This window comes from Salvia hispanica, chromosome 1, assembly GCF_029641045.1.
Source record: "Salvia hispanica isolate PSC_SH4W2 chromosome 1, Shi_PSC_v1, whole genome shotgun sequence".
In the NCBI taxonomy this organism is placed as follows: domain Eukaryota; kingdom Viridiplantae; phylum Streptophyta; class Magnoliopsida; order Lamiales; family Lamiaceae; genus Salvia; species Salvia hispanica.
Window position 1 is genome coordinate 5,000,406 of NC_142692.1, and position 26,270 is coordinate 5,026,675.

Consider the following 26,270-nt stretch of genomic DNA (forward strand, 5'->3'; position numbering starts at 1 on the left):
AATAAAAAAAATTTAATTGTTTTAATTACTTTAAATAATTAATTTAATTAAGTATTTTGTTTTTTTATTTGTATTATGAATACAATTAAATGTATGTATAAAACACTAAAAAGAAAGAAGAAAAAAAAGAGAGAAGAAAAAAAAGAGAAAGGAAAAAAGAAGGAAGAAGAAACATAAACTAAGGAGAAAAAGATAACAAAAGGAAGATAAAATACTAAAAAGAAAGAAGAAAACGAAGAAAAAATAAAGAAGAAACTAAAGAACGAAAAAGAGAAATAATAAAGAAAGAAAAAATAATCACATATTTGGTACTATTAATTGAAATTTTTAAAAGAGTGAACTACAAAAATGGTCCCTGGACTATGAGTTTATCTCGCCCATAGTCCCTGAACTTTAAAAATATCGCCAGTAGTCCCTGGACTAAGGGTTTATCTCGAAATTGGTCCTTTTGGCTTTTTTTGGTGCGAAAATACCCTTTGATATTATTTTGGGTGGTTTGGGCAATTTGGTCTTTTTACACTTTTAACATTTTAAATCTGATATTATTTTAGTTATGTACTAACTTTGATATTATTTCAAAATTATCATTTTTCTTCCATTTTGTTATCCTTCACTGAATTTGTTTTTTTTTTTTATTTCAATATTAGATTTAATTTTATAAAATTAAATTTAATATTTAGATTTTTAAATATCAATAAATTTTTTTAATGAAAACTATTAATTCATGGACACTATAAATACTGATTAAAACTATTAATTTTTGTTATTTAATATAATATTCAATTAAATTGAAGAAGTACGGAAAAATAATATTAATCATGATGGAAAAATAAGAGTTATTCTATTTAGCCTCCGTTCGGTTGTTATAATTGCTTGTGATTAAATATTATGAAGTTGACTAAAAATTTGATCCTATTTAAAATTTTATATAGGAGTATTTTTGTTGAAATTTTCTAGTAAATTTTGATTGTTTTCAAATTAATAAACGGAAATTATATTAGTCTTACATTAGATGCATATTTATTTCAGAATAAATTGTGTTATATAATCTATTTATGATTAAATATTAAATATTGATTAAAACTAAGGCGTTGTCATACCTTATTGATTACATAGTACTATACACTATCAAATATTGATTATAACTATTAATTTTTGCTATTTAATAATTTTTATAATTAAAAAAATTTATTGATATTTAGAAATTAAAATTTAAAATTTTGTAAAATTAAATCTAATATTGAAATAAAGAAACAAAGTGAAGGATGACAAAAGGGAAAAAGGATGATAAATTTGAAATAATATCAAAGTTAGTACACAACTAAAATAATATCAGATTTAAAATGTTAAAAATGTAAAAAGATCAAATTGCCCAAACCCCCCAAAATAATATCAAAGGGTATTTTCGTACCAAAAAAAGCCAAAAGGACTAATTTCGAGATAAACCCTTAGTCCAGGGACTATTGGCGATATTTTTAAAATCCAGGGATTATAGACGAGATAAACCCATAGTCCAAAGACTATTTTTATAGTTCACTCTTTTTAAAAATATCCTTCATGAAAAAAAATCACATATTTAATACTCAGAGTTATTTTTGTTAAAAAATATAAAAAATAATATAAAATAAAGATCAAGCATCAATAGTTTTTTTTTTTTTATAGCTTCTTCTTCTTTATTTATTGTATAGACAAGAGAATGCATAAACCGCAAAAATGGCTAGGATTCTGAAATATTGAAATCGTAGGAAACTGATAGCGATCGTCCATGGGCGTAAAGTAAGGGGAGGTGAATTGAGTCAAGTCTTGCAACGGAGGCGGAGGCGTAAGAGGAATGGAACACTTCTTTTTCTTTCTTTGAATTCATTGCCTGCACAGTGTAATTTTGTCGAACAGGTTGTCTGCGTTTCATTAATCAGCCGCATTTCGCTGGTTATATTATATTATATGGAGTGAAAACTGAGGGCTTGGGATGATTAAATTCCTCCAGAAATTTTCTGATTCGATAATGAAAAGGGCAGTTTTGAGCTCCCCAGGTTGGAGAATTTCAATGTATTCGACCGAGAGATCGCCCAATCTGTACGACAGACTTGTGAAATGTTATCGAGACAGGGTTTCGGTGATTCCAGTTCTGGACGAATGGGTCGCTCAAGTTGGTGATATACGCCAACAAACACTCCAACTATTCATCACAAACTTCACCAAACGCCGTCGTTTCACACCCGCCCTTCATGTACGCTTCCTCTTCTTCATATCAGTTGATTCCGTTGTATTTGCTGATTTTGTGTATCAAATTTGCTTATGGTTTCATGACAGATAGTTGAATGGATGAGCCGTAGCAGGAATCAGTATGTAATTACCCCAAAACTCGCTGCGCTTCAGCTAGATCTATTGTTTAAGGTTTATGGCATAGATGAAGTAGAGAAATATTTTAACAAACTCGACCACATTTTACTCGATTATCCCGTTTATGTAGCTCTTTTGAACTGTTACGCCATGGTGAAATACGTGGAGAAAGCAGAGCAAGTAATGGAATGCGTTCGGAAGTTCAAATCCCGCAGCACTATGCCTTACAATGTAATGCTGAGTCTTTACTGTACGAACAGGGAGCACGTGAAGCTCGAGGCATTGGCACGAGAGATGCAAGATGAGGGCATTGTTTACACCAGGCTCACTTACGAAATATTGTTAAAAGGATACGCTCGTTTTGATCTAGAGCGGATGGAGAGGCTTTTGGTGAAGATGGAGTCAGATTATTGGGACTATATCAATTTTCATACCTATGCTACAGTGGCTAAAGGGTATCTCAAAGCTGGTGATTCGGAGAAAGCTTATGCACTCTTGAGGAAGGCCGAGAGTCTGACTGGAGTTCATGGAGGAAGTAGCACGTATCTGAGTTTGATTACTTACTATGCAGCAATGCAGAGAACAGAAGATGTGTATCGTGTATGGAATCTGCTTCCGGACTTTGCTGAGTTATCGAATAAGTACTATGTTACTATGATAAGTTCACTGGAGAAGTTGGAAGACCTTGATGGTGCCAGAAATATCTTGGAGGAATGGGAGGGAACAAACGCAGACTTTGACATTGAGATTCCTAACCTTGTCATTCGCGCTTACTGCAAGAAAGGTGGTGTAAGAGATGCTGAGATAATTCTGAAGCGACTCATGGATGCAGGGAAGGAGCTTAATGCATTGACATTTAGTCATATGGCGCTCGGATACCTAAAAGATGGGCAGATGGAGAAGACCGTGGAGTTTACTAAGAAGGCGTTTCTGGCCAGTTTGCCCAGCTGGAAACCTAACCTCATTGTAGTCTCAGCATGTTTAGAATATCTGCAAGAGAAAAAAGATGCAAATGGAATGCAAGAAATGTTGATGCTGCTGGAGAAGTATGGCAGCTCCAAAGACGGCGTCAAGGATATCATACAAAGATTCTCGAGCAACGAGAAGCCAAAGACTGAAAACCGGAACAAGACAGCAGCTACAGGAGATTTCTACATCCCTTTATTCTCCTCAATTTATGGTGGGAAAACCAGCTGACCCCCCTCGAGATGAAGAAGCTATGCTCCCCGGGCCTTCTTCATCGATGTTAGGCTGGCAGCATCCATCCATATCCTACTGTGAATTTGGGATAGAGATGTGTATACCTTCAACATGATGATTGTTGAAATGAATTTTGCAAGTAGCCATTTTGGCATTTGAGTTGGGAAAAATCAATCAATTGCTCAAGTTTGGATGAAGTGCAAATTCAATAAATTTTGTTAGTATATGTGCTTTTACTAAATGTGAACCATGCTTGAATTTATAATTAGTTGAACATAGCCAATTCAAAACGAGAAAAGAAAGAAAGAAACAAAGAATTAATCTGACTGTAATCACCTATTAGTACAAAAGGAAGCAAAAAATTAGTAAAACTGAAGCAACCAGAAGTCCATAACCATCTCATTCTTGTTTCTTGGCAACTTCGTCTTTCTCTTTCTTCACATCCTCCACAAGCATGCGGAGAAGTGCTTCACATACTTGAGAAGCGTCTGCTTCTGATGGATCATCGTTCAGCGATGAGTAAACCATCCAGGCGTGGTCTAGCTTGCGCTCTGGCCTGACCACTATCGAGCCAGGAACCTCTGCATCACGGCAAGTGACGAGGCCATCACTCTTCTCCCCATACCTAATCTGAAGCAGCTGTGCACAGGCAGCCATTACAGCACCCAGAGGTATGATCACAGGCAGTGTTGTAGGTTGCCCAGAGAACATTGGTAGCTCTGCATGAGCAACACGAGATAATGTGGCCAAAACTGCAGGGGAGATCCTCGCCTCGGTGTGGAAGGAAACGACAGGCAGCTCCCTCGGTAATTGATATTTCCTCAAGAACTCTTTCCTTTTCTCATAAGTTAAGTCTTCTAAAGCCTGCAAATCACCCTATATAACACATGCAACATTAGCAAACATTTACAATGAACCAATTACCTATCCGTCTACTCCCTCCCTCCGACCTTGAATAATTGTCAAAACATACATACCAAGGAACTGGCTAGTTTTACTCTTGTTACTCATAATTATTGCATGTAAAACTGAAAAAGTAAAGAATTTGTAATTCTTAGAAGGGGAAAATTGGAAATTCAGTATCACTTTACCCTGTATTATGAAATGGGGCACTTATTCAGGGACAGAGGGAGTATGAGCTATAAGAAAATGCATTTCGAGTAAGCAGCATAACGTTCAACCATACGAGCAGTAAAATTTTCATACCTTGATGACTTTACATATAAGGATCTCCATCAGCTTACGCATGTTTACATAATCGCCGAGTTGACCTTCCCGGAGTATATCAGAAGCGATTGGACTACCACCATATGGACTCTGCGCTAACGCTAATCCAGCAACCTTGTCTTTCAGTTCATCCCAATTCATGGACAAAGAAGCTGCAGCATCTATTCCACCTTTACTATGACCAAGCAGCAACACACGTTTCTTGGAACCCCAATATATTTCTTCTATATAGTCCTTTATCTCTTTGGCATTCTTTTCCACTGAAGCCTAAAACTCTACTTCGTCAAGGAACAGAAGAACTAAGAAGCACACACAATGGATAACAAAATTAATCAGACGTACCTCACTGTGAATTTTGGCTATATGACAAGTGAGCCCCATCTTTGAAAAACTTTTCTTTATGTTCACAAAATAAAGAGGACCGTGGTTGCTGAAGAGACCTAAGGAACAGCGCAAAACTACAGTCAATATCGACGAATGTCTTCACAGAATTTATGATATAACAACAAGAGAGAAGCTATCTTTAGCCTTTTACACAGTATGAATGTTGACAATGTCCTCACAGATTTCATTCTCGGCCAATTTTCCAACCATATAGCAGAAATGGAAGATTCATTATTTTCTTTCATATATACTTACTACGTAATATTGACACTGAATCGATCAATTGCATTGAAATCAAGAGAAAATGAATACAAGGAGCATAGAAACATCAGTACCAGGGACTAACAAGTAAATCATTGTGTTTGGCAACCGGTGCACACCATGTCTGATTCACAAGGCCAACACACTGTTATAACGTTGGACTCTGGGACTAACTTGTCAGATTTAAGAGTAAATACCGTATTTCATCAAGTATTTCAGTAAATCTTTCAGTTCCATCTTCAACCGGTGGCATGTCTGGATCTTTTTGTAGCCAGCCAATATCATCGGCAGAGCCCTGAACTGTCCTCCTAACCTTTTCAATGAGGCTAGTAGCAGAGGATAGTGAGAGAAATCAATTCACCAAAGGAACAAGAAAATATGGTAAATGGTAATAGAATATAAATGAAAGCATCCAAGATAGCTATTAAGAAACAATTTTACAGGACATACAGATATTGGTTTTTAGCATGTAATGCCTATATATCTACTCCTAAGTGTCGTGTCCATAAAAGAATATATCCATAAGTGGGTTTAAACTATAAATACCCCTGAAAAATGGAATTTCCGTTTAGGTTGGTATTTGCTGGCACAATCGCATTAGAATTTTGAGAAGACGCTTGAGCTGAGCCCCTATTGATTGCACCATGGTCTAAAGGAGCATCAAATTCGGAAGCAGATAAATCATGTCCACTTGAAGAAACATTTCTGTTAGTTATTAAAGATGTGGTCTCTGCTGAAGCATCTTCCGAAGCAAATTGAACCATTTCATTTCCATGAGGTTCTTCAGATGCAGGGCTTACTGCAAAAAGTGTGGAAGCAAATGTGGCATCAGAGAGATTTTGACTAAGATATGTATAATGAACATAGCAAGAGTAGTATTTTTTTTTTTTTTATGTTTTTCTGTACAACAAAAAACATATAAAGATGGAGGAGCTGCCATTGAATTTAAATCTTGCATGAAAAAATTACAAGAACTAATTGAGTTGAGCAAGATAAGGGATAGCAAAATCACAGCACATGGGAATTTGTTAAGTACTATAGTACTATACAAAAGATTAGTTCCGATCATTATCCATCTTAAAAGCTTAAAAAGACGACGCATTAGACAAGCATACTTCATCCCTCGACTCAAACTTGACACAAATCTCATCTTTTCTCTAGCTCATGCTGCTAGTACGATAGTCGATATCTTATTCGAATACACTGCCTCCTTAGCTAACATTAATTCTCAATTAGGTTGCATCCTATCACAAGCAAACACTGAATCAACAAACAACATCCTAACACGAGAATCGAATCGCAGCTAGTGAACATCACAAAATCATGCAACAGTGCTTCCCTGTCGATGAAACGATCAAACCCTAGTATTTAGCCGACATAACAGCTAGTTTCAAGATTCACCTCCTAATGTAGCTTTGTATCAGCAACAAACAAAAGATGAGCTAGCTAACATCCAACAACAAGAAAACAAAATTGAATCACAACTTCATCAATCAAAATTCTAAGTCAATAACAATTAAGAAATTACTTGAAATACCAGGGAAGCAGCGGGTGAAAATCGACGTGGTTCCGGCGAGATACGATGCCGCCTCATTCAGAGATGGCACTGAGATAAATAATTGAGGAATCCCGGACGATCGTCTCCCGCCACCGCGGTGCTTCCCTTTTTCATTGCAATCCATAAACAATTAAAATTATAGTTTTTGAGAGTATATTAATAACGAAAAAAATCAATCTTTTTTTTTTTTTAATGACAAATGGAGATAACTACCTAAGCGGTGCGCCCTCACCGATATCAGAACCTCTTGCTTCCATACCCAAAAGCCAAAAGCCAAAAGGGTTTATCCTAAAACTGAACAAGATTTAGATTACGCAGCAAAGCCCCTCTCTTTTCCTAAAAGATGAAATGGCGTCAAAATTCAAAAGAAATTAATTATGGGGCGGATAAAGAAATTAATTCAAAATTTTTATTTACTGTACAATTTCTTAGTACTATCAATTATAATTCTTAATTTTGTACACAATTGTGTAATTTTGGTTTTGGTTTTTCGTCTATAGTAGTATTTTTTTAGTTTGTTATTTTTTGTATTTTTATAATTTTCTAATACCTTTTTTTTAAAAACAAATAGAAATTATTACTTACATAAGTATATCGAAAGATAGTACTCCATATACTTGTATAATTGGGTAGTCATTGAAAAATCACGAAAAATAAATATGGTTAGGTTGAATGAATATTGATGATTTAGAGAAAATAGAAACAAATTTTACATTCAAAAAGTGGATGTTTGGATTGGATCATGGTTGCTAATAAACATAATCTTAATCATAGTGTTCCTGTTTTCTAGTTTTGTTTTATAAATGAATACTACTACTACAAAATTACTCGTATCTCATAAAAAAAAATTCAACACTGATAAGCTCTACTCTAATAGAATCTAGAACGTAAGAAGTACTAGCATATATGACAAATTCAGAAGAAAAAATTATTACGGGTCAAAAACCGAGAAAAAATGTTTGTGATTGTTGTTAAAAGGTAGAGACGACACAATGGTCGTTGCTAGCAATGGTTGCTTGGGAAAGAAGAAAAGTGAATCACAACCCCAAAAATTTGGAGCAAAGTTATCGAATCTTGGAGTCAGCTACCTTCCTATGAAAACACTTTATAGAGCTATGTACCCATCTTCGAAAAACTTTGGCTATATGACAAGTGAGCCCCATCTTCGAAAAACTTTTCTTTGTGTTCACAAAATAAAGAGGACCGTGGTTGCTGAAGAGACCTAAGGAACAGCGCAAAACTACAGTCAATATCGACGAATGTCTTCACAGAATTTATGATACAACAACAGGAGAGAAGCTATCTTTAGCCTTTTACACAGTATGAATGTTGACAATGTCCTCACAGATTTCGTTCTAGGCCAATTTTCCAACCATATAACAGAAACGGAAGATTCATTATTTTCTTTCATATATACTACGAGAAATTGACACTGAACCGATCAATTGCATTGAAATCAAGAGAAAGTGAATACAAGGAGCAGAGAAACATCAGTACCAGGGACTAACAAGTAAATCATTGTGTTTGGCAACCGGTGCACACCATGTCTGATTCACAAGGCCAACACACTGTTATAACGTTGGACTATGGGACTAACTTGTCAGATTTAAGAGTAAATACCGTATTTCATCAAGTATTTCTGTAAATCTTTCAGTTCCATCTTCAACTGGTGGCATGTCTGGATCTTTTTGCAGCCAGCCAATATCATCGGCAGAGCCCTGAACTGTCCTCCTAACCTTTTCAATGAGGCTAGTAGCAGAGAATAGTGAGAGAAATCAATTCACCAAAGATAGCTATTTAGAAACAATTTTACATGACATGCAGATAATGGTTTTTAGCATGTAATGCCAATATATCTACTCCTAAGTGTCGTGTCCATAAAAGAATATATCCATAAGTGGGTTTAAACTATAAATACCCCTGAAAAATGGAATTTCCGTTTAGGTTGGTATTTGCTGGCACGATCGCATTAGAATTTTGAGAAGACGCTCGAGCTGAGCCCCTATTGATTGCACCATGGACTAAAGGAGCATCAAATTCGGAAGCAGATAAATCATGTCCACTTGAAGAAACATTGCTGTTAGTTATTAAAGATGTGGTCTCTGCTGAAGCATCTTCCGAAGCAAATTGAACCATTTCATTTCCATGAGGTTCTTCAGATGCAGGGCTTACTGCAGAGAGTGTCGAAGCAAATGTGGCATCAGAGAGATTTTGACTAAGATATGTATAATGAACATAGCAACTAGTATTTGTTTTTGTGTTTTTCTGTACAACAAGAAGCATATAAAGATGGAGGAGCAGCCATGGAAGTTAAATCTTGCACCAAAAAATTACAAGAACTAATTGAGTTGAGCAAGATAAGGGATAGCAAAATCACAGCACATGGGAATTTGTTACTACTACTATACAAAAGATTAGTTCCGATCATTATCCATCTTAAAAGCTTAAATAGACGACGCATTAGAATAAGCATCCTTCATCCCTCGACTCAAACTTGACTCAAATCTCATCTTTTGTCTAGCTCATGCTGCAAGTACGATATCTTATTCGAATACCATGCCTCCTTAGCTAACATCAATTCTCAATTAGGTTGCATCCTATCACAAACATACACTGAATCAACAAACAACATCCTAGCCCGAGAATCGCGCTAGTGAACATCACAAAATCATGCAGCAGTGCTTCCCTGTCAATGAAACAATCAAACCCTAGTATTTAGCCAACATAACAACTAGTTTCAAGATTTACCTCCTAATGTAGCTTTGTATCAGCAACAAACAAAAGATGAGCAAACATCCAACAACAAGAAAACAAAATTGAATCCCAACTTCATCAATCGAAATTCAAAGTCAGTGACAATTAAGAAATTACTTGAAATATCAGAGAAACAGCGGGTGAAAATCGACGTGGTTCCGGCGAGATACGATGCCGCCTCATTCAGAGATGGCACTGAGCTAAATAATTGTGGAATCCCGGACGATCGTCTACCGCCACCGCGGTGCTTCCCTTTTTCATTGCAATCCATAAACAGTTAAAATTATAGTAGTATTTGAAAGTATATTACTAATAACGAAAAAAATCAATCTTTTTTTTAAAAAAAAAAAACGACAAAAGGAGATAACTACCATAGGCGGTGCGCCCTCACCGATATCGGAACCTCTTGCTTCCATACCCAAAAGGGTTTAGTTTATCCTAAAATTGAACAAGATTAGTTTACGCACCAAAGCCCTCTTTTCCTAAAAATGGCGTAAAAATTCAAAGAAATTAATTATGCGCGGATAAAGAATGTCAAAAGTCGTTAAATGTCAAGCAATTTTTACTGCTACTCCGTTTCAGTTAAAAATTTAAAGAATGGAGGAATTTGAAAACGTCTCCAGGGAAAAAATTAGGTGGCCAAACAAAATTTCTTATTTTTACATAATATTTTTAATTATAATCCATTTTTGTTTACTACAATTTCTTAGTACTATCAATTATTTATCCTTAATTTTGTATACAATTGTGTAATTTTGTTTTTGGTTTGTTTGTATATACTACTTTTTTAGTTTGTTATTTTTTGTGTTTTTATAATTTTTCAATACTTTTTTTAAAAACAAATAGAAAATTATTACTTAAATAAAATATAGAAAGATAGTACTCCATATAATTGTATGATTAGATGGTCATTGAAAAATCACTAAAAATAAAGATGGTTGGGTTGGATGATATTGATGATGTGAACGAAATAGAAATAATTTACATATTTAAAAAATGGATATTTAAATTGGGTTGGATGGTTACTAATAAAATTACTCGTTTCTCATAAAAAAAGTTCAACACTGATAAACTCTAATAGAATCAGAAACGTAAGAAGTCCTAGTATGTATGACAAATTCATAAGAAGAAATTCTTGCGGGTCAAAAACCGAGAAAAATGTTTGTGATTTTTGTTAAAAGGTTGAGACGACACAATGATCGTTGCTAGCAATGGTTGATTGAGAAAGAAGAAAAGTGAATCATAACTCCAAAATTTTGGAGCTGAGAAATCGAAACTTGGGATCAGCCACCTTCCGATTCCACCTGAATCTATCATTCCATGCAAACTCCGGGAAAACACTCTAGAGATGTATCCCACTTTAATTATTTTCTCCAAATCAAATCGGAACTCATAATTATTACTACCTCTGTCCCTGAAAATTTGATACAGTTTACTATTTTGGTCCGTCCCTGAAAATTTGATACACTTCACTTTTACCATTTTTAGTAGTGGACTTCATATTCCACTAACTCATTCATACTCACATTTTATTATAAAACTAATACTTTAAAAGTAGGACTCACATCCCACCAACTTTTTCAACTCACTTTCCATTACATTTCTTAAAACCCGTGTCGGATCAAAGTGTAGCAAATTTTGGGGGACGGAGGTAGTAATAGTTTAATTAATTTTGAGACTCAATTATTTCATAAGTAGAGCACTAATTTATAAATTGGGACCACCGATTCCATAACACGATCATATGGATGAAATTAATAAGTAAGATTAATGAATACTTTATAATTAATCACGACGACATCATCCATTACAGCTGAACTCTTCTTCTTCATGATCATTAGTTTTCCTTAAAAAAGCAGGCTTCGCAGAAGCATCCCTTCAAAGGTAATCCCCGGCCCAAACGCTAAGGCCAGCCCCCACTCCTCCCCTTTCTCTCCCTTCTTCCCCAACTCCTCTCTCATATACTCCATCACATAAAATATAGTATTACTACTCACATTCCCATAATCCATCAACGCCCTCCTGCTGCATTCCAGCTTCCCACTCTCCAAACCCAGCGTGCTCTCCAGCCGGTTCAGTATCGCCGGTCCGCCCGGGTGAACCGCCCAGAACACCGAGTTGTAGTCGCTCAGCCCGGCCCCGGCCATCAGCTTCTTGCAGAACTCCTCGATGTTCTCCTCTATCTTCTGCGGCAGGTCCCGCCCTAGCTTGAAGTATATCCCTTCCTCCGACAGCCGCCCGTCGATCACGCTGCTCGTCCCCGGGATGAACTGCTGCACCGCCGTGTTCAGCTCCATGAAGGGCGTTTCCACGCCGGGGATCGGGTCGGCGCCGACCACCACCGCCGCGGCGCCGTCGCCGAAGAGGGCCGCCCCGACGAGGTCGTAGGGGCGGGCCTTGTTCGGGGGCCGGAAGCCGAGGATGGTGGTCTCGGAGGTGGAGAGGAGGACGCGGCTGCCCGGGTTGTTCTCCGCGATGTCCTTGGCCACGCGCAGCCCCGTCGCCCCGCCGTAGCACCCGAGGAAGTAGAGCATCACGCGCCCCACGTCGTTGCGGAGGCCGAGCTCGGTGGCGAGGTAGAGGTCGCCGCCGGGGAGGCGGATCTCGCTCGAGGAGACGTACACGATGTGGGTGATGTCTTGCGCAGGGCGCTTCCACTCCTTCAGGCACGCCAGGCTCGCCTCCTTCGCCATCTCTAGGACTGCCGGGTGCGCGATCTCGAGGCGCTGCTTGATCGTCGGGGACCCTTCCGTCGCCAGCTCAGGGTACTCGTCGAGTATCTCCTTCGACAGCACCGTGTATCGGGTTTTCACCGTGGTGGTCTTGCCTGTCAGTGAAAGTAGTTGTTATGAAAAAGACTCTCAGTATATAATAAATAATACTCCCTCCGTCCCATAAAATTAATCGTTCATATATTTTTCAAATACTACTAAATGTATTTTCTTACTCCAACGTAAAAATTGAAAATGAACTATTTTAATAGAACGAAGGGAGTAAATAAGATGAAAATACGACAATTTAGATAGTGGCAGAGTGGAGCCCGTTCGGACTTACAAAGGCGTTGGAGTTTCTCCTTGATGGCCAGGTCATCGCAGTTGGTGTCGCGGATGTAGCCCTCAACTAGGAGATCTTGAAGCACGAGCTGGCGAGGGAAGGCCTTGCCGATGGCAAGGAGGGTGGCCTTGCCTGGGGTGGGGGTGCGGCGGTGGTGGTGGTTTTCTTCACCATTAAGGGACATGGTTGGAGGGTAGAGCTAAGGGGTGGAGAAGAAATTGGTGGGAGATAGCAGCAGTAGGGGGAATATAAATGGGAAGTTGAGCATGTTGTTGGAGAGTGGTTGGTGCCCAAGAACAGCAGCATGACAGATTAAACAATCTTTCAATGGGAATTAAGTGCACTGTTGAATGTGTGATTCCCTTAATAGATTGCAATAATCTCTCTCTTACCTAAAAAATCACATAACATCCGCTACAACTATTTGTGTGTGCGTGTTTTTATATATAAACAATCATGCACACAATGTTGCTTGCTCTCATAGACTCTATTTCTTCATTGCAAGTAGATATGACAATATCATATGCAATGTATTGTGTACATAGTACATATAGTAAACCCAATATGCAGCTAACATAAGCGACTGATATTTCTATATTGGAATTCCTAGTGACACGTATTCTCTTCACTTAAATCTCAAAACAAAGTTGAATAAAATTTAATTGCGTACAAGAAATACTCCACTTCAAGTGAACAAAGATAATACTAACAAATATCATATCGTTGTTTCATGACAATCTCCAATTCGTGGACCACATACACAGACATCAACATAAACATAAATTACAAACCACATCAATCATATTTCATTGTGAACAATTAGAACTTGGTCAGCCAGGAGTGTGACATAAAAAAATCACATTGTTGTTTCATTCATGTCACCAATTCATGGACCACATACACACATACCAACATAAACATATAAGAACATTCTAGTTACAAACCACATCGATCAATCATATTTTAAAACAAATCATATTTCATTTTGAGCACTTGAACTTATAGTCAGCCAGGATTGTGACAAAAAATATAGTAGCAAAAATCCACATAATTTTGTGGACCACAATTTGTTTGATCCTTTCAAGATTCAAATTTTAAACTCTTGATTGTACCTGGAATAAGATAAATCACAATTATACCTCCATAATTTCTCATGTTAGGCAGGAATTTGTTAGTAAGTAACAATCAATCAATTCTTTTCACATCTTCCACCAAAATGGTAGCCCCCCTGTAAAACAAACCGATGCTGTGACAAATCTTAGACTTGACATTGTAATTTAAGTAGTATTTCATATATACATCTTATTATGCCACATCATGCCAATTTTGCCATCATTTATTTATTCTGAAGGGACCATAATTAAGTGGAGCGTCCAATAAACAACAAGATCCATCACAAATTAATAGATTATGTGATGTCAGCCAACTACATGAACGACCATATCACAAAACAAATAGATACGATTGATAAAATCTTAGACTTAAACCTTTTAATTATTCGATATATAACATCCTAGTCTTCCATAACATGACAATTTGCCCCATTTAATTAGCATTGTTTACCATGAAGGACCATATCTACATTGTCCAATTATCAAGATGATTCATTAAACTAGTAATAAGTAGATTATGGGTCAATCAAGATTGAGTTTAATATTCATGCCGATGTCATGGACACCCTAACTTCATTATCACACATTTTTATTAGTAACTCTTGTATATTTCTGTAATATTCAAGTGCATTTTGTATAAATGCAAATCACTCCTACAAACCTTCCCACCAAAACATTTTCTTCAAATCATTGTAAAACTTCCATGGCTACTACTCAAGAACTTCCCAAAATTCCAATCTTTGATCTCTCAACTAAAAACTTGAGTCCTAGTTCCAGCTCATGGCTTCCGACTTGCAAGAGCTTGCGAGAGGCTCTTGAAGAGTTCGGATTTTTCTTGGCAAAATACGAAAATGTTTCATCTCAACTAGACAAGCAAGTATTCCATGTTTTGGAACAAGTGTTTAATCTGCCATTTGAAACCAAATCTAGAAACACTTCTGACTTAAGTTTCTATGGTTATGTGGGAAAACTGCCCCATGCTCCCGTCCACGAAAGCATGGGAATTCCAGAAGCAACTACTCTAGATGCTGTTCAAAGCTTCACAAATCTAATGTGGCCATCAGGAAACAAAGAATTCTGGTATGTCACATATGCATATGAATATGTAACTTCAAACTAAAACCCTACTTTACTTCTAGTCATTCCTTGTATGTATACATATATATCCATGCCCTTGAGAATGTGTCTGTGTGTGTGCACCCTTGCAGTGAAAACATCCTATGCTATGCAAGGCTAGTTTCAGAGATGGAGCAACTAGTAGACAGAATGGTGTTTGAAAGTTATGGTGCAGAAAAACACCATGATTCCCATGTTGGATCGACAACTTATCTGCTAAGAACCATAAAATACTCGGTTCCCAAACTTGATGCAGACAACAGTAGTAATATGGGAACAAATATCCACACAGACAAGAGCTTCTTGTCGATACTTTACCAGAATCAGGTCAATGGACTGCAGATACAATTGAGGAACGGGGAATGGTTGGATGTTGATGTCCCACCTGGATTATTTGTCGTAATGGCTGGTGACGCTTATGAAGTATTACTTTAAATCTTAAGTACCTTAGAAGCACCACTATTTCTACTACATGGCATATTTAATTCTTGTTTTATTTTGTCAATTTGAAAAATATTTGAACATAGGTATGGAGCAACGGAAGGATATATGCAGCCAAGCATCAAGTCATAATGAAAGCTGACAAGCCTAGATACTGCCTGGCTATGTTTTCATTTAACCATGGGATAATTAACATACCTGAGGAGCTGGTGGATGCCGAACACCCTTTGCAGTTTAAGCCTTTTGATAATTTTGAGTTGGCACGCTTCTACCTCAGTGGTGCAACCTCGATGACAGAGAGCACTGCTAAGGCATACTGTGGTGTTAGTGCATGAAAATTTGTCCGTCAAAAGAACAGTGTGTCGAGTGCCTGTGTGTTGAGTGTGTGTCTGAGTGCTTATGTGTGTGTGTTGGAGTGCATACTTTGGAATATGTTTTATGGATATTACGTTATGAATAAGAGTTTTACAAGACAAGTTAATTTTTGTAGCATCCTAATCAATCAGAGTAAATTACACAGCAATGAAAGCATCAGCTCAAGTCTAATATTTGACAGGATGCTTCATTCAGCGCACTGATAATAATATGTGCACAAACAGATAGATTGCTTCAAATCGATGAGAGTCCAACTACCAAATGGGTTAAGAATATATCAGTGGGATCGTTAAATCATGTAAATGAGAAACAAATTTATTTATCTGTCCATGCCAAATGCCAATATGTCTATTCAGTCTGATGATCTATCACTATTATTAAAGGGTATATTCTTACCAATTTCGACATGCCAAATTTATCTTTTCTTATTTTAATTCTGAATAATAGTTTTATAATTTATTTATACATGTATATATTCACTTTGAAAAATAACAAGAAACACCAGAACTGCAGAAAGAGAAACTTACATATAAATATGTATGCCATACATTGCTGCAAATTTTTGTAGCTAGCGTTCAACCGTATCCCATTCTGAGCGATCTATACCATGCTGATAATTAATTCAGTGTATGTGGATTGAAGCTGCCAAGTTTCTCTGAAAGGAAAGAAGGGAGACTAATTAACACACGTGTTTGTAGATATTGGCATACTGCAGATTAGATTAGAAGAATGAAACCAAAACACTGGAGCTTTTATAACGATAAAGTTTACTTAAAAAAGTCACTAGTCTTCATGAGCTTTTTAAAATATTTGCTTGACATGCGGGAAATCAATAGATACATGAGTACACAGCAGCACAGAATTACTCAGATGGCAAGCAACATTGCGATAAGCAAATATCAATTTTATACTTTCTAGACATTCATCCATAATGTGCATCTCTCCCAGTGAGCAAATTTAAGCATCTACCTGTCAAATTGATAATGTGCATACCTACATTCAGGAAGAAAATTGTATAGCTCATAAATGCAACTGCAGCACATCACTAACTTATCAAAAGTTCAGAATTTAGGAAAAACACTGCCCTGATACCTTTACTCATTCTCTAATCCAAGAAAAACAGGAATCAGTTCTTTAATGCTGAGAGACTTGGATCAGTACTCCAACACTCAAACATCAATTCAGTGGCCCCTTCTTTACTCATTCCCTAATCCAACAAAAATCATTATTGTTTTCTCAACTTTAAATTAAAGATTATCCAGAGAAACTTGTCAAACTATGATTAAGCAGTTATACGTATTAAAATTAGGAAAATTACAGTATTCTGAAAAATCATGGTATGAGGTGCCATACATATCCCCTAGTTTCATCTCCACAGCTTTTAACTTGCCTTAGAAGATGTACATCCTTAGGGATCAATCTGCATAAGTCCAAACATGTTGTGCAAAAGGAATAATCTATCATGTATTCTACTGCATATAGTTCATGAAATCTGAATCACTGAATCCAACATAAAATCATTCTTTCCCCAAAATATGGTATTATGAAGCATAAACTTATTTAGAAGGTAAAGTATGAAATGTTACTATAAATTTACTAGTACACAGCAGAATACTACTAACTACAGAGTAAGAATTATTTATAAACACACTTAGAAAACCAGCTTCGAATCATTATCTGTCATAACCGTCACAATGCACCCCCTCTCTTCCAGCATAGGAACAAATCCGAATGTTGCACACTCGACTAAGAGTAAATTTCTAAACCCAAACTGATTGCATTAGAATTTTTTCAAGCAATGCTCGTTAAATTTCCTAATCACTCATGAGTCAGAAAACTCACAACTGTAAGACATTGCGAAGAAGTCGAAGTAAACCTATCCGCAATTCCAACACAAAATAATTTTGAATTCTACAATGCGGAAAGGTAAAGGCTAAATATTAGTACCGCCGGAAGAGATCTTCGACTTGGTACAGTCTGGGTGCCGCCTGGATTCCATAATCCGAATAATCGAGATGCGCTTATCGGTGGCGCGTCGTAGACTCATTTCGCCGCCAAAATTAGCTTCCGTGGAAGGAGGTATGGTGGTGCACGGCGGTTTCAAATTTGGAATGAAGTTACTATTATGCCCTATAATCTATATATTGTGGTTGCTGCTTTTGTCGCGTTTATTTACTCCCTTTTCTCATAAAAAATCATTTTTTACTATTTGATAAATTTTAACATGCATTTGGTAAAGAATACTCCTAAAATATTTTAAATGTTAGGCGATGAGACATGGTCGGTGGATAGTATGATAGTTCAGAGTAACGCTTGGACACTGAGTCTGGCACAATTTTGTTACACACAAAGCCAAAACCAAAGTTCCACTGAGAAAGTGGGTTAGTTGGTCCCTTCCAACATCAGGTATCTTGAAGCTTAATATCGACGGACAGTGAAGAAAATATCTGGAGTGGTATCAGCCGGTGATGGTTTTAGAAATAATGTCGGGGTCTTGTTAAAGATACTCGAGAAGTTTAGGTCAAGATTCAATAATTGTGGCTAAGTTATTGTTTCATATATGATGGTCTACAACTTGCTTAGGATAACGACATACGGAGTATTGAAGTCCGTGACAATCAAGCTATGGGTTAATTCTTCTTTTGTTCTAGCTTGGTAATAGCATTCTATTTTAATGAAGAAGAATAGATTTGTTCCCAGTTAGGGAGTGACGCATAAAGGTTATGCGTCTTTACATAATGACGCATAAGGGTTATGCGTCGTCAAGAAAAAACGCACATAAAATTAGCGTTTTGGAGTGACGCACAACAGTTATGCGTCTTTATTTAGTGACGCATAAGCATTATGCGTCTTTCACTAGTGACGCATAACCGTTATGCGTCTTTCATTAGTGACGCATAAGGGTTATGCGTCTTCCAGTCGCGATTTAAACAGCAGAATAGAGGCAGAAACACATTTCGACAGAGGCAGCGAGCAGGCAGCGAGCAAAGTCGCGATTTTCCATCTTCTCCGGCGCAATTGTCCATGTTTTCCGACGAATTTCAAACATATTCGGTATTTGTTCTTCAATTTGGCTACATTCATCATTATTCATGTTTATTTTGCTCTACTTTGTTAGTTTTACCCAATTTATTAAAAATTAGGGCTTATAGAAAAAATGTCCCTCATTGTTGTTTTTGGAAAATGTTTGTGATGCAGAAATCATGCAAGTATTTGTGAGTTTGTATTGGGGTGGTAGAGTAGTTCAACTACCACATATGGGTATTGGTTATGATCCACCTCGTGCGAGGAGCTCCATCGTATTAAATTCGTGTGTTTCCTATTCTGAATTGGTAGCAATGATATGTGATGCGATGAGAATAGATGTGAACCAACACACTATAGAATTATTGTGGAGACAATGTATAGTGTTTGCTTCCGGGATGAGTTATTGTTCTGTGATTTGCAATGATGAAAGTGTAATGTTTATGTTCAACAATGCTCAAAATTCAAGTGGGTGTATTGAATTATTTGTTGAGTATTCACCTGTTAGAAGTTCAGAAATCCCACGAGTTGTTGATTTTGGTAGTGGATCATCTGCGAGGGTTGAACTTTTGAGCTCTGAATGTGGTATTGGATCATCTGCGAGGGGTGAACATATGAACTTTGATCATAGTATGAATGAGCAGAGAGATGTTATAGATGCTGTTGATGTTGGTGGTGGATTGAATGATGAGGTAAATGTAGCAGATGTTCTTAATGAGCCAACAACACTATCTGATACTGAGTCAGAACCCGATCTCTGTGATGGTGATGGTTCTTCTGATGATGGTGATGGTTCTTCTGATGATGAGCTAATACCATGTAAACCTGTTGTACAAGGTGAACAACCACTTCCGGGATACAACACTAGAGGGTTGAAATTCTTTCACGAATTACCAAGTCGTCCTTCTGGAGTATCTGATGATGGTGTTGATAATGAACACAACAATTTGTATTGGGATGAGAATGAGCCGCATCGGATTGTGTTGGGAACAAAATTTGATTCGAAGTTTCATGTGAAGACAGCTATAACTATGTGGAGTTTGTGGCAGGAAAAATAATTTAAGGTCGTCAAGAGCAAATTAAGAAGATGACATGCCGTATGCAAATTTCCTGCAGGAACGACAGCAACAGGTATTGGCATCATCAGCACCACCGACGCTGAAAAAGCAAGGGAATGTAAGTGGGAGATTTCAGTTACTCAAATGGCGCATGACGATATGTGGGAAGTTAGAAAGTGGGTGGGGCGACATACTTGTGTAGGCCATCGTGCTAACAGAGATCATGCTAACTTCTCATCGGCAATGATTGCTCTGTGTATTCGACATCATGTGCGACAATGTGCCGATTTCAAGGTCTTCTCAATAATAGCTGATGTTCAAGACAGATTTGGTGTGTCAATCAGTTATAAGAAGGCATGGTATGCAAAGAGGAAGGAGGATACGTAATCAAATGGATGTCCGCGAGGAAGATGAATCGAGGGCTCCCCGGCGTTGCAGAAATTGTGGGAAAGAGGGGCATGACCGAAGAAATTGCACAGACGGTGCTGTTCAGTAATTTCGTGGTATATATTTCCTTGCTTTTGGCATTGATTGAGTTGTGCATTTGAGAGCTATTAGTTTTTTTATTGACTATTTTTGTTGATTTGCAGGAACAGCTGACAAGAGAAGGCATGACTTCGAAGCTGAATATCGTTGATGTTTGTTTTTTGCTGCAGAAACAGATGGTGGATCTTATTGGACAGTTACTATGTTTATTTATCAACATTTTGTGGTAGATGTTGTTGACACTTATTATATTGACTTTTGTTGACAGTTATTATGTCAGATGAATATTGTTGTCATTTTTTTTATCCAGGTGGAATGATTATTTGACAATCGATACTTTGTATTGTAAATATTTTCGTGTGCTATTAAGAATTTAAAAAGAGAATAGTTGTAAAACTATTATAGAAGGGATGGAATATGGTAGATCTAAATAGATAAATATATAAATTTTCAATGGTGCCACATATTGAAGAAATGAATATTAAAATAGTAAATAGTAAATAGTAAATAGTCAAATAGTCGAATCAATATTACATCAAAGTAATTAAGGTTTTGTGCAGCATGACATCCAAATATAAATTAAATATGTTTATGGATCGAATTATTAATAGTGAATACTTTTTTAAAAAAAAAGGTCTTGATTAATATATCTCTTTATCGTATCAGAATTGTGAAATCTTAAACTTGATTTAATTGGGTGTTACAATTAAAACATATAAGTTCACACTAAAGATACAAATGAAGCCCCTATCAAACACCTATTTCCTCGAAGGCGTGAATTTTGTTGGAGCTTTCCCTTTGTTCTTCCTTGTTGAAAACCCCCTCAATACATTATGCATAGCCTTCCCAATCTTACTTGATGAACTCTTCACTGTTGGTCGTGACGATCCCTCGGTGGGTGGTCGAGATATTACTACTTCATCATCTTTCTCACTCCCTGATTCTCCACCCTCTTCTTCCTCGCCCTCACCCTCTTCGTCCTCGCCTTCTTCTTCCCCAACCGGATCCACGAATTGATAATTCTGGAAGTATGGATCACGTCCTGCTAGCGCTGCGTTCCAATCAGACCCACCGCCAAAGAATGAGTCACATGATGATCGTGCTCCCCATTGCGAGTGCTCGTGGCTTGCACCACTCAACTGAGACTGTGACCCTGGGTAGACAGTCCAACCTGGGGGATCGTATTCTGGATGCAGTGGCGATGGTACCGTATACTCGGGCTGCGGCTGCGACAACCTATGCTGTCGTGTCCACCCGTGTCCACCCGTCCGAACACCCGGCAATCCATGACGAAGAGAAGTTGGTGGGCGTGGCGGCATGGCCACATTTCGCCGTTGCGAAGCTGGATACTCCATCACATCAGTGTGGTTCGTCGCACGAAGGGCCTCAGTAGCAATTTCTCAGATCTGTCGTAACCGAGGGTCGTTGTCGTGTTCAGAGGTCAAATGCCATATCCCCTGAAGGGCCTCAACCTAGATAATACAAATATATAATCATTATTATCAATCTATACAATCAATCTATACAAACATCAAACTAAATACATTTTTATATACAAAAACATAACATACCGTCAACTTCAACGAAGAGGCTGACTCGTTCATCCCAACTGTTGACTGCGTCCCGGTTGAACTAGGTACGACACTGTGATCCTATTGTACCAAGCCATATAGCCCGGATGACAGGAACCTTCCATGGACGCCGTTGCATGGTGAAAAGTTGATTGGGACCTGTCGTGTCTCAAATCCCATTCATCTATGTAGAATTTATGTATCTTTGCCCAATCAGCACCCTTCCTCCCATGGCGGTGACTTTTAGACAAATGTCCCGCATCACCTAGCATCCTATCACGATACTCAGGAATACCTTGGTAGCGGTTAAATTGTCGGCAAACTCGTCCAGCCTCGTGTGCCTCGACAAATGACCAACACACCAAGTAAGTGTCGCACAAGAAGGATACAGTCGAATCAATGCAGTAATCAGGCAGGATACAATCTGTATACGGTGTCCACACAAACTACAAAAAAATAATATAAATATCAAAATTAATTTCATAGTTTAGAAAATAGTAAATTCATTAACTAACCCAACAAAAATAAATTTCACCTGACCGGGACAAATTAGTGAGAACTGATCACGATAATGAGCTACTGAATATCGGGGAGCATTTCCAATTTCAGTAACTCCGTGCCACCTATACAAAACATTTATGTCAAAAGTTAACAAAGAAACATAGTTAAGTGAGTTAATGTAAAAAATACATTACTTGGCTCCAGATGGGGTATACAGCGTGTGCATAGGCGATATCAAAAAGGATGGCCTCAATGTGGGCATTCTTTCCCACGCCCATAGCTGCAAAAGAACCATAGGTCCACCCACATCTCTTTTCTGTCTGCCTATAGATGCCTCGCATAAATAATGATACAAAAACACTAAGGCAGCGCTACCCCAACTGATACTAGACACGTCAAAGGCATCGTCAAAGGCATTCAACCACATAAAGGGGACCTTGCACCCTGTGGTGTCCGGTATAATAAGACCCCCTAACAAGATCAACACATGAATACGTGCCATTTGCATGTATACATAATCATACAGCCCATCTTCCAAAGGTATCGTCGTTTGGTGGATAAGAGATGTCATTAACAAACCGCCCTGCTTCGTTTCATTTTCTACGTCAGGTATCCATCCTAACATATCTCGACACTTGCTGGGCCAATCGTCATATCCGATAGGGTAGTCACGGCCAGTGAAAACACGACCGTCTGCTCTCAAGCCCCACAAGCTTTGCACGTCCTGTAAGGTTACAGTAACCTCTCCAACTGGTAGGTGGAAACAGTGTGTCTCAGGCCTCCAGCGCTCGATCAAGGCAGTGATAAGCTCGTTGTCTATCCTCATCGGCCTTCCACATTCCAACAAGCCTTTGAAACCCCATACATCAAGTCAATGTTTCACATTTGGATGTATTTGCACTGTCCAGACCTTACTTTCCGTCCGACGAACTCTAAACACATTTGATGTGCCATTCGCCAACAAGGAGGCTGAAATGTGTTCGGTTTGATGAAAGAGTAATGATGGATCCTCAGGTCCATAACATAATTGTTCTTCAGAACTTGAAGATGCCATCTGCTTCAAAATAATAACCCAAATTGAATCAATATTCCAACATAATCATAAACTCTAAACTCAAATTGAATCAACATTCCAACATTCTTAAGTTCAAAATAATCACCCAAAATAATCACCAACTTAATCAACATTCAATTTTAATCATAAAAACTCAACAATCCAACTTAAATTGCAACTACAACTGAAAAACACACTTCAATTCAACTTAATCATAAAATTCAACTTCAACAATCCAACTTCATCAAAAATTGAATCACTTCCTAATTATATACATGTGAAACACACAAATAGGCAACAAAACAACAAAAATCGTCTGAAATTTCATCCTAAACCCTAACTTTGTTAAATTAGGGAAAACATACAGAAATTAAGCAATAAGGGATAAATGTAGCCAAATTGAAGAATAAATGCCGAATATGTTTGAAATTCGTCGGAAAAGATGGACAATTGCGCCGGAGAAGATGGAAAATCGCGACTTTGCCGCTGCCTGCTCGCTGCCTCCGTCGAAATGTGTTTCTGCCTCTGTTCTGCTGTTTAAATCGCGACTGGAAGACGCATAACCCTTATTCGTCACTAATGAAAGACGCATAACTGTTGTGCGTCACTCCAAAACGCTAATTTTATGTGCGTTCTTACTTGACGACGCATAACCCTTATGCGTCATTATGTAAAGACGCATAACCTTTATGCGTTTTACTTTTAAAGACGCATAACCTTTATGCGTCACTCCCTAACTGGGAACAAATCTATTCTTTTTCATTAAAATGGAATGCTATTACCAAGTTAGAACAAAAGAAGAATTATCCCATCAAGCTATAGTCTTTATGATCAACTAGATAGAGAAAATGGAAGTTGCTTAAGTCTTGTTCATAATATATGGGGTACGTGTTACAAAAATTGATAATTTGTAGTTAAATGTGTATAGTGTGAGGCTAATTCCGTTGCGGATTATTTGGCAAGCTGATCGTCAAGTCGAGATACAAAACTATATTTGCATGAGGGGCCACTAATTGGGGTACGAAACTTGTTATTGAGTGATTTGCTTGAGACCTGGATATGCTCGAGTTGGATAGGTTATTGTATTTTCTTCGGGTTTCTGCCCTCTCTCGTAACCAATAAAAAGAAGTTATTGGAATAATGTTAGTGGAAAAGGAGGTCTACCTCATTAAAGATAAAATAAATTCTAAAATATAAATGGTTGATTTTGATGGGATCTTTAGAAATGTCAAAAGTGATCTATTTTTATGGGCAGAGACTGAGAGGGTATACTTTTATCAACGAAAATTTGGACAACACTAAGTTTTAATCTAAAATTAAGGCTTCGATTTTGGTTTCCATTGTAATCATTATCATTAATCTAGACTAATTTATAATTAATTAGTTAATTAAACTTAATATATCATTAATTATGTGTTTATGTAGATTAATTCATTCTTACTATTATTTTGAGATAATTATATTTATATTTTTATAAAAGCATAAACATTATTTTACATCTAATGTGTAGAATCATAGCTATCAAACACCTTACTTATTTTGATTGAACTTTAATTGAACTTTAGAAATGGTAGAACTAATAGGTTATGAATTAGAATTAGAGTCATCACATGAGTAGATCGACCATTATTAATTATTTTTAAAAATAAATAAAAGAGCTTGAAATGTACTAATTGATTTGAGACGCAATTTCCCGCTAGTAAATGTTACTCTATTAGTCGATCGGTGGTTAATTATATACTAGTTGATGACAGTAGTTTTAAGAAACGTGAATGTCAAAAATAGTGCAATATAAGTTTTTATTTATATACTGTATTTTTTTTTTAATAGAATGAATTTACTACTTAGGGAATGTAAATCATAGTAGTATTTTCTAAATGGAAAATAACACAATGAGTCATAATATAAATAACTCGCCTTTAGGTAAGTTTAGCTTATTCTCTCAACAACGGCCAGGCTATATAAATATTTTATAAGTTGATGTACTGTGAGCACGCCATTTTATTTATATCTAACTAATATCAAAATATCGAATTTATCATATATAGTTACTATAGTTTTATTTTTTTATTTTTATTTTAAAGACAATTTTTTAATTTTTTGGACCCAAAAACTTATAGTTACATTTTACAATTAACAACCCAGAAGATGATCTTTGAGTCTTCAATTGCATAATTTGAATTTAAACTGCGCGAAAAAGTATTATTCATGCAATATGCCAATAAAAAAATGATTCAAGGAATATAATGACGTAGATGTCAATTAGATTTTAAATTCCTTCTGTCAGATTTTAATATTTACTACTCCATTTGGGATTGAATATTGAATAGACAGTTTGCGACCTCGAATGGATTAATAAAATAGTACTACTGTTATAAATATGTATAGCATATAGATAACAAAAAAAACTTGTGTTAAATGAGATGAACGGCCAAGCAAGTATGTACTATAATAATATCGCACGGGTTAATTGCGGCTAATTACATTGCAAATTTGCATTACATAAAAATCATTTTTACATTTTATGCACGAGTTGAAATTAAGGTTGAGCTGGAGATTATTTGTAAATTTCTGGCTTGACTAACTAATATAGGAGTACTAATTAACAAATGAACTGAAATGTGAAATTCACGAAAGAAAATTTTAATCTGTCTTACGTAAAAAGAAATTGAATAGAAGAAGATTAATTTAAAATGATAAATAGATATATGTTTCATTTAATAAGAAACTATCCAACATTTTGTCCATATT

The 26,270-nt window shown here is 36.8% G+C and overlaps 4 protein-coding genes across 8 annotated transcripts; 2 read left to right on the forward strand and 2 right to left on the reverse strand.

The window, feature by feature from the left end:
• The first annotated feature begins 1,695 nt into the window (after nt 1-1,695).
• LOC125221823 (pentatricopeptide repeat-containing protein At2g20710, mitochondrial-like) lies at nt 1,696-3,740 on the forward strand. Of its 2 annotated transcripts, none has more exons than XM_048124097.2 (2): nt 1,696-2,230; nt 2,314-3,740. In XM_048124097.2, the coding sequence occupies exons 1-2, from the start codon at nt 1,970-1,972 to the stop codon at nt 3,538-3,540; spliced, it is 1,488 nt and encodes a 495-aa protein (XP_047980054.2). In that variant the 5' UTR covers nt 1,696-1,969; the 3' UTR covers nt 3,541-3,740. The 2 variants fall into 2 exon arrangements, with proteins under 2 accessions (XP_047980054.2, XP_047980056.2); XM_048124099.2 differs by having other exon boundaries at nt 2,107-2,230; nt 2,318-3,740.
• A 100-nt stretch (nt 3,741-3,840) lies between these two features.
• LOC125200448 (alpha/beta-Hydrolases superfamily protein) lies at nt 3,841-10,219 on the reverse strand. Of its 4 annotated transcripts, none has more exons than XM_089062375.1 (8): nt 10,119-10,219; nt 9,845-9,979; nt 8,892-9,144; nt 8,594-8,722; nt 8,471-8,520; nt 5,113-5,210; nt 4,750-5,037; nt 3,841-4,419 (listed from the first exon to the last, which is right to left on the reverse strand). In XM_089062375.1, the coding sequence occupies exons 1-8, from the start codon at nt 10,141-10,143 to the stop codon at nt 3,943-3,945; spliced, it is 1,455 nt and encodes a 484-aa protein (XP_088918501.1). In that variant the 5' UTR covers nt 10,144-10,219; the 3' UTR covers nt 3,841-3,942. The 4 variants fall into 4 exon arrangements, with proteins under 4 accessions (XP_088918501.1, XP_047954051.2, XP_047954052.2 ...); XM_048098094.2 differs by lacking the exons at nt 8,471-8,520; nt 8,594-8,722; nt 8,892-9,144; nt 9,845-9,979; nt 10,119-10,219 and adding exons at nt 5,490-5,539; nt 5,613-5,741; nt 5,962-6,214; nt 6,944-7,078; nt 7,206-7,253; XM_048098095.2 differs by lacking the exons at nt 8,471-8,520; nt 8,594-8,722; nt 8,892-9,144; nt 9,845-9,979; nt 10,119-10,219 and adding exons at nt 5,490-5,539; nt 5,613-5,741; nt 5,962-6,214; nt 6,953-7,078; nt 7,206-7,250.
• A 1,253-nt stretch (nt 10,220-11,472) lies between these two features.
• Nucleotides 11,473-14,550, reverse strand: LOC125200443 (type III polyketide synthase A-like). Its single transcript, XM_048098086.2, has 2 exons — nt 12,782-14,550; nt 11,473-12,554 (listed from the first exon to the last, which is right to left on the reverse strand). The coding sequence occupies exons 1-2, from the start codon at nt 12,963-12,965 to the stop codon at nt 11,575-11,577; spliced, it is 1,164 nt and encodes a 387-aa protein (XP_047954043.1). The 5' UTR covers nt 12,966-14,550; the 3' UTR covers nt 11,473-11,574.
• Nucleotides 14,533-15,931, forward strand: LOC125221395 (deoxypodophyllotoxin synthase-like). The gene is made up of 3 exons (XM_048123513.2): nt 14,533-14,973; nt 15,102-15,432; nt 15,537-15,931. Exons 1-3 carry the CDS (start codon nt 14,534-14,536, stop codon nt 15,783-15,785), a joined length of 1,020 nt encoding a protein of 339 aa, XP_047979470.2. The 5' UTR covers nt 14,533; the 3' UTR covers nt 15,786-15,931.
• The last annotated feature ends 10,339 nt before the right edge of the window (nt 15,932-26,270 follow it).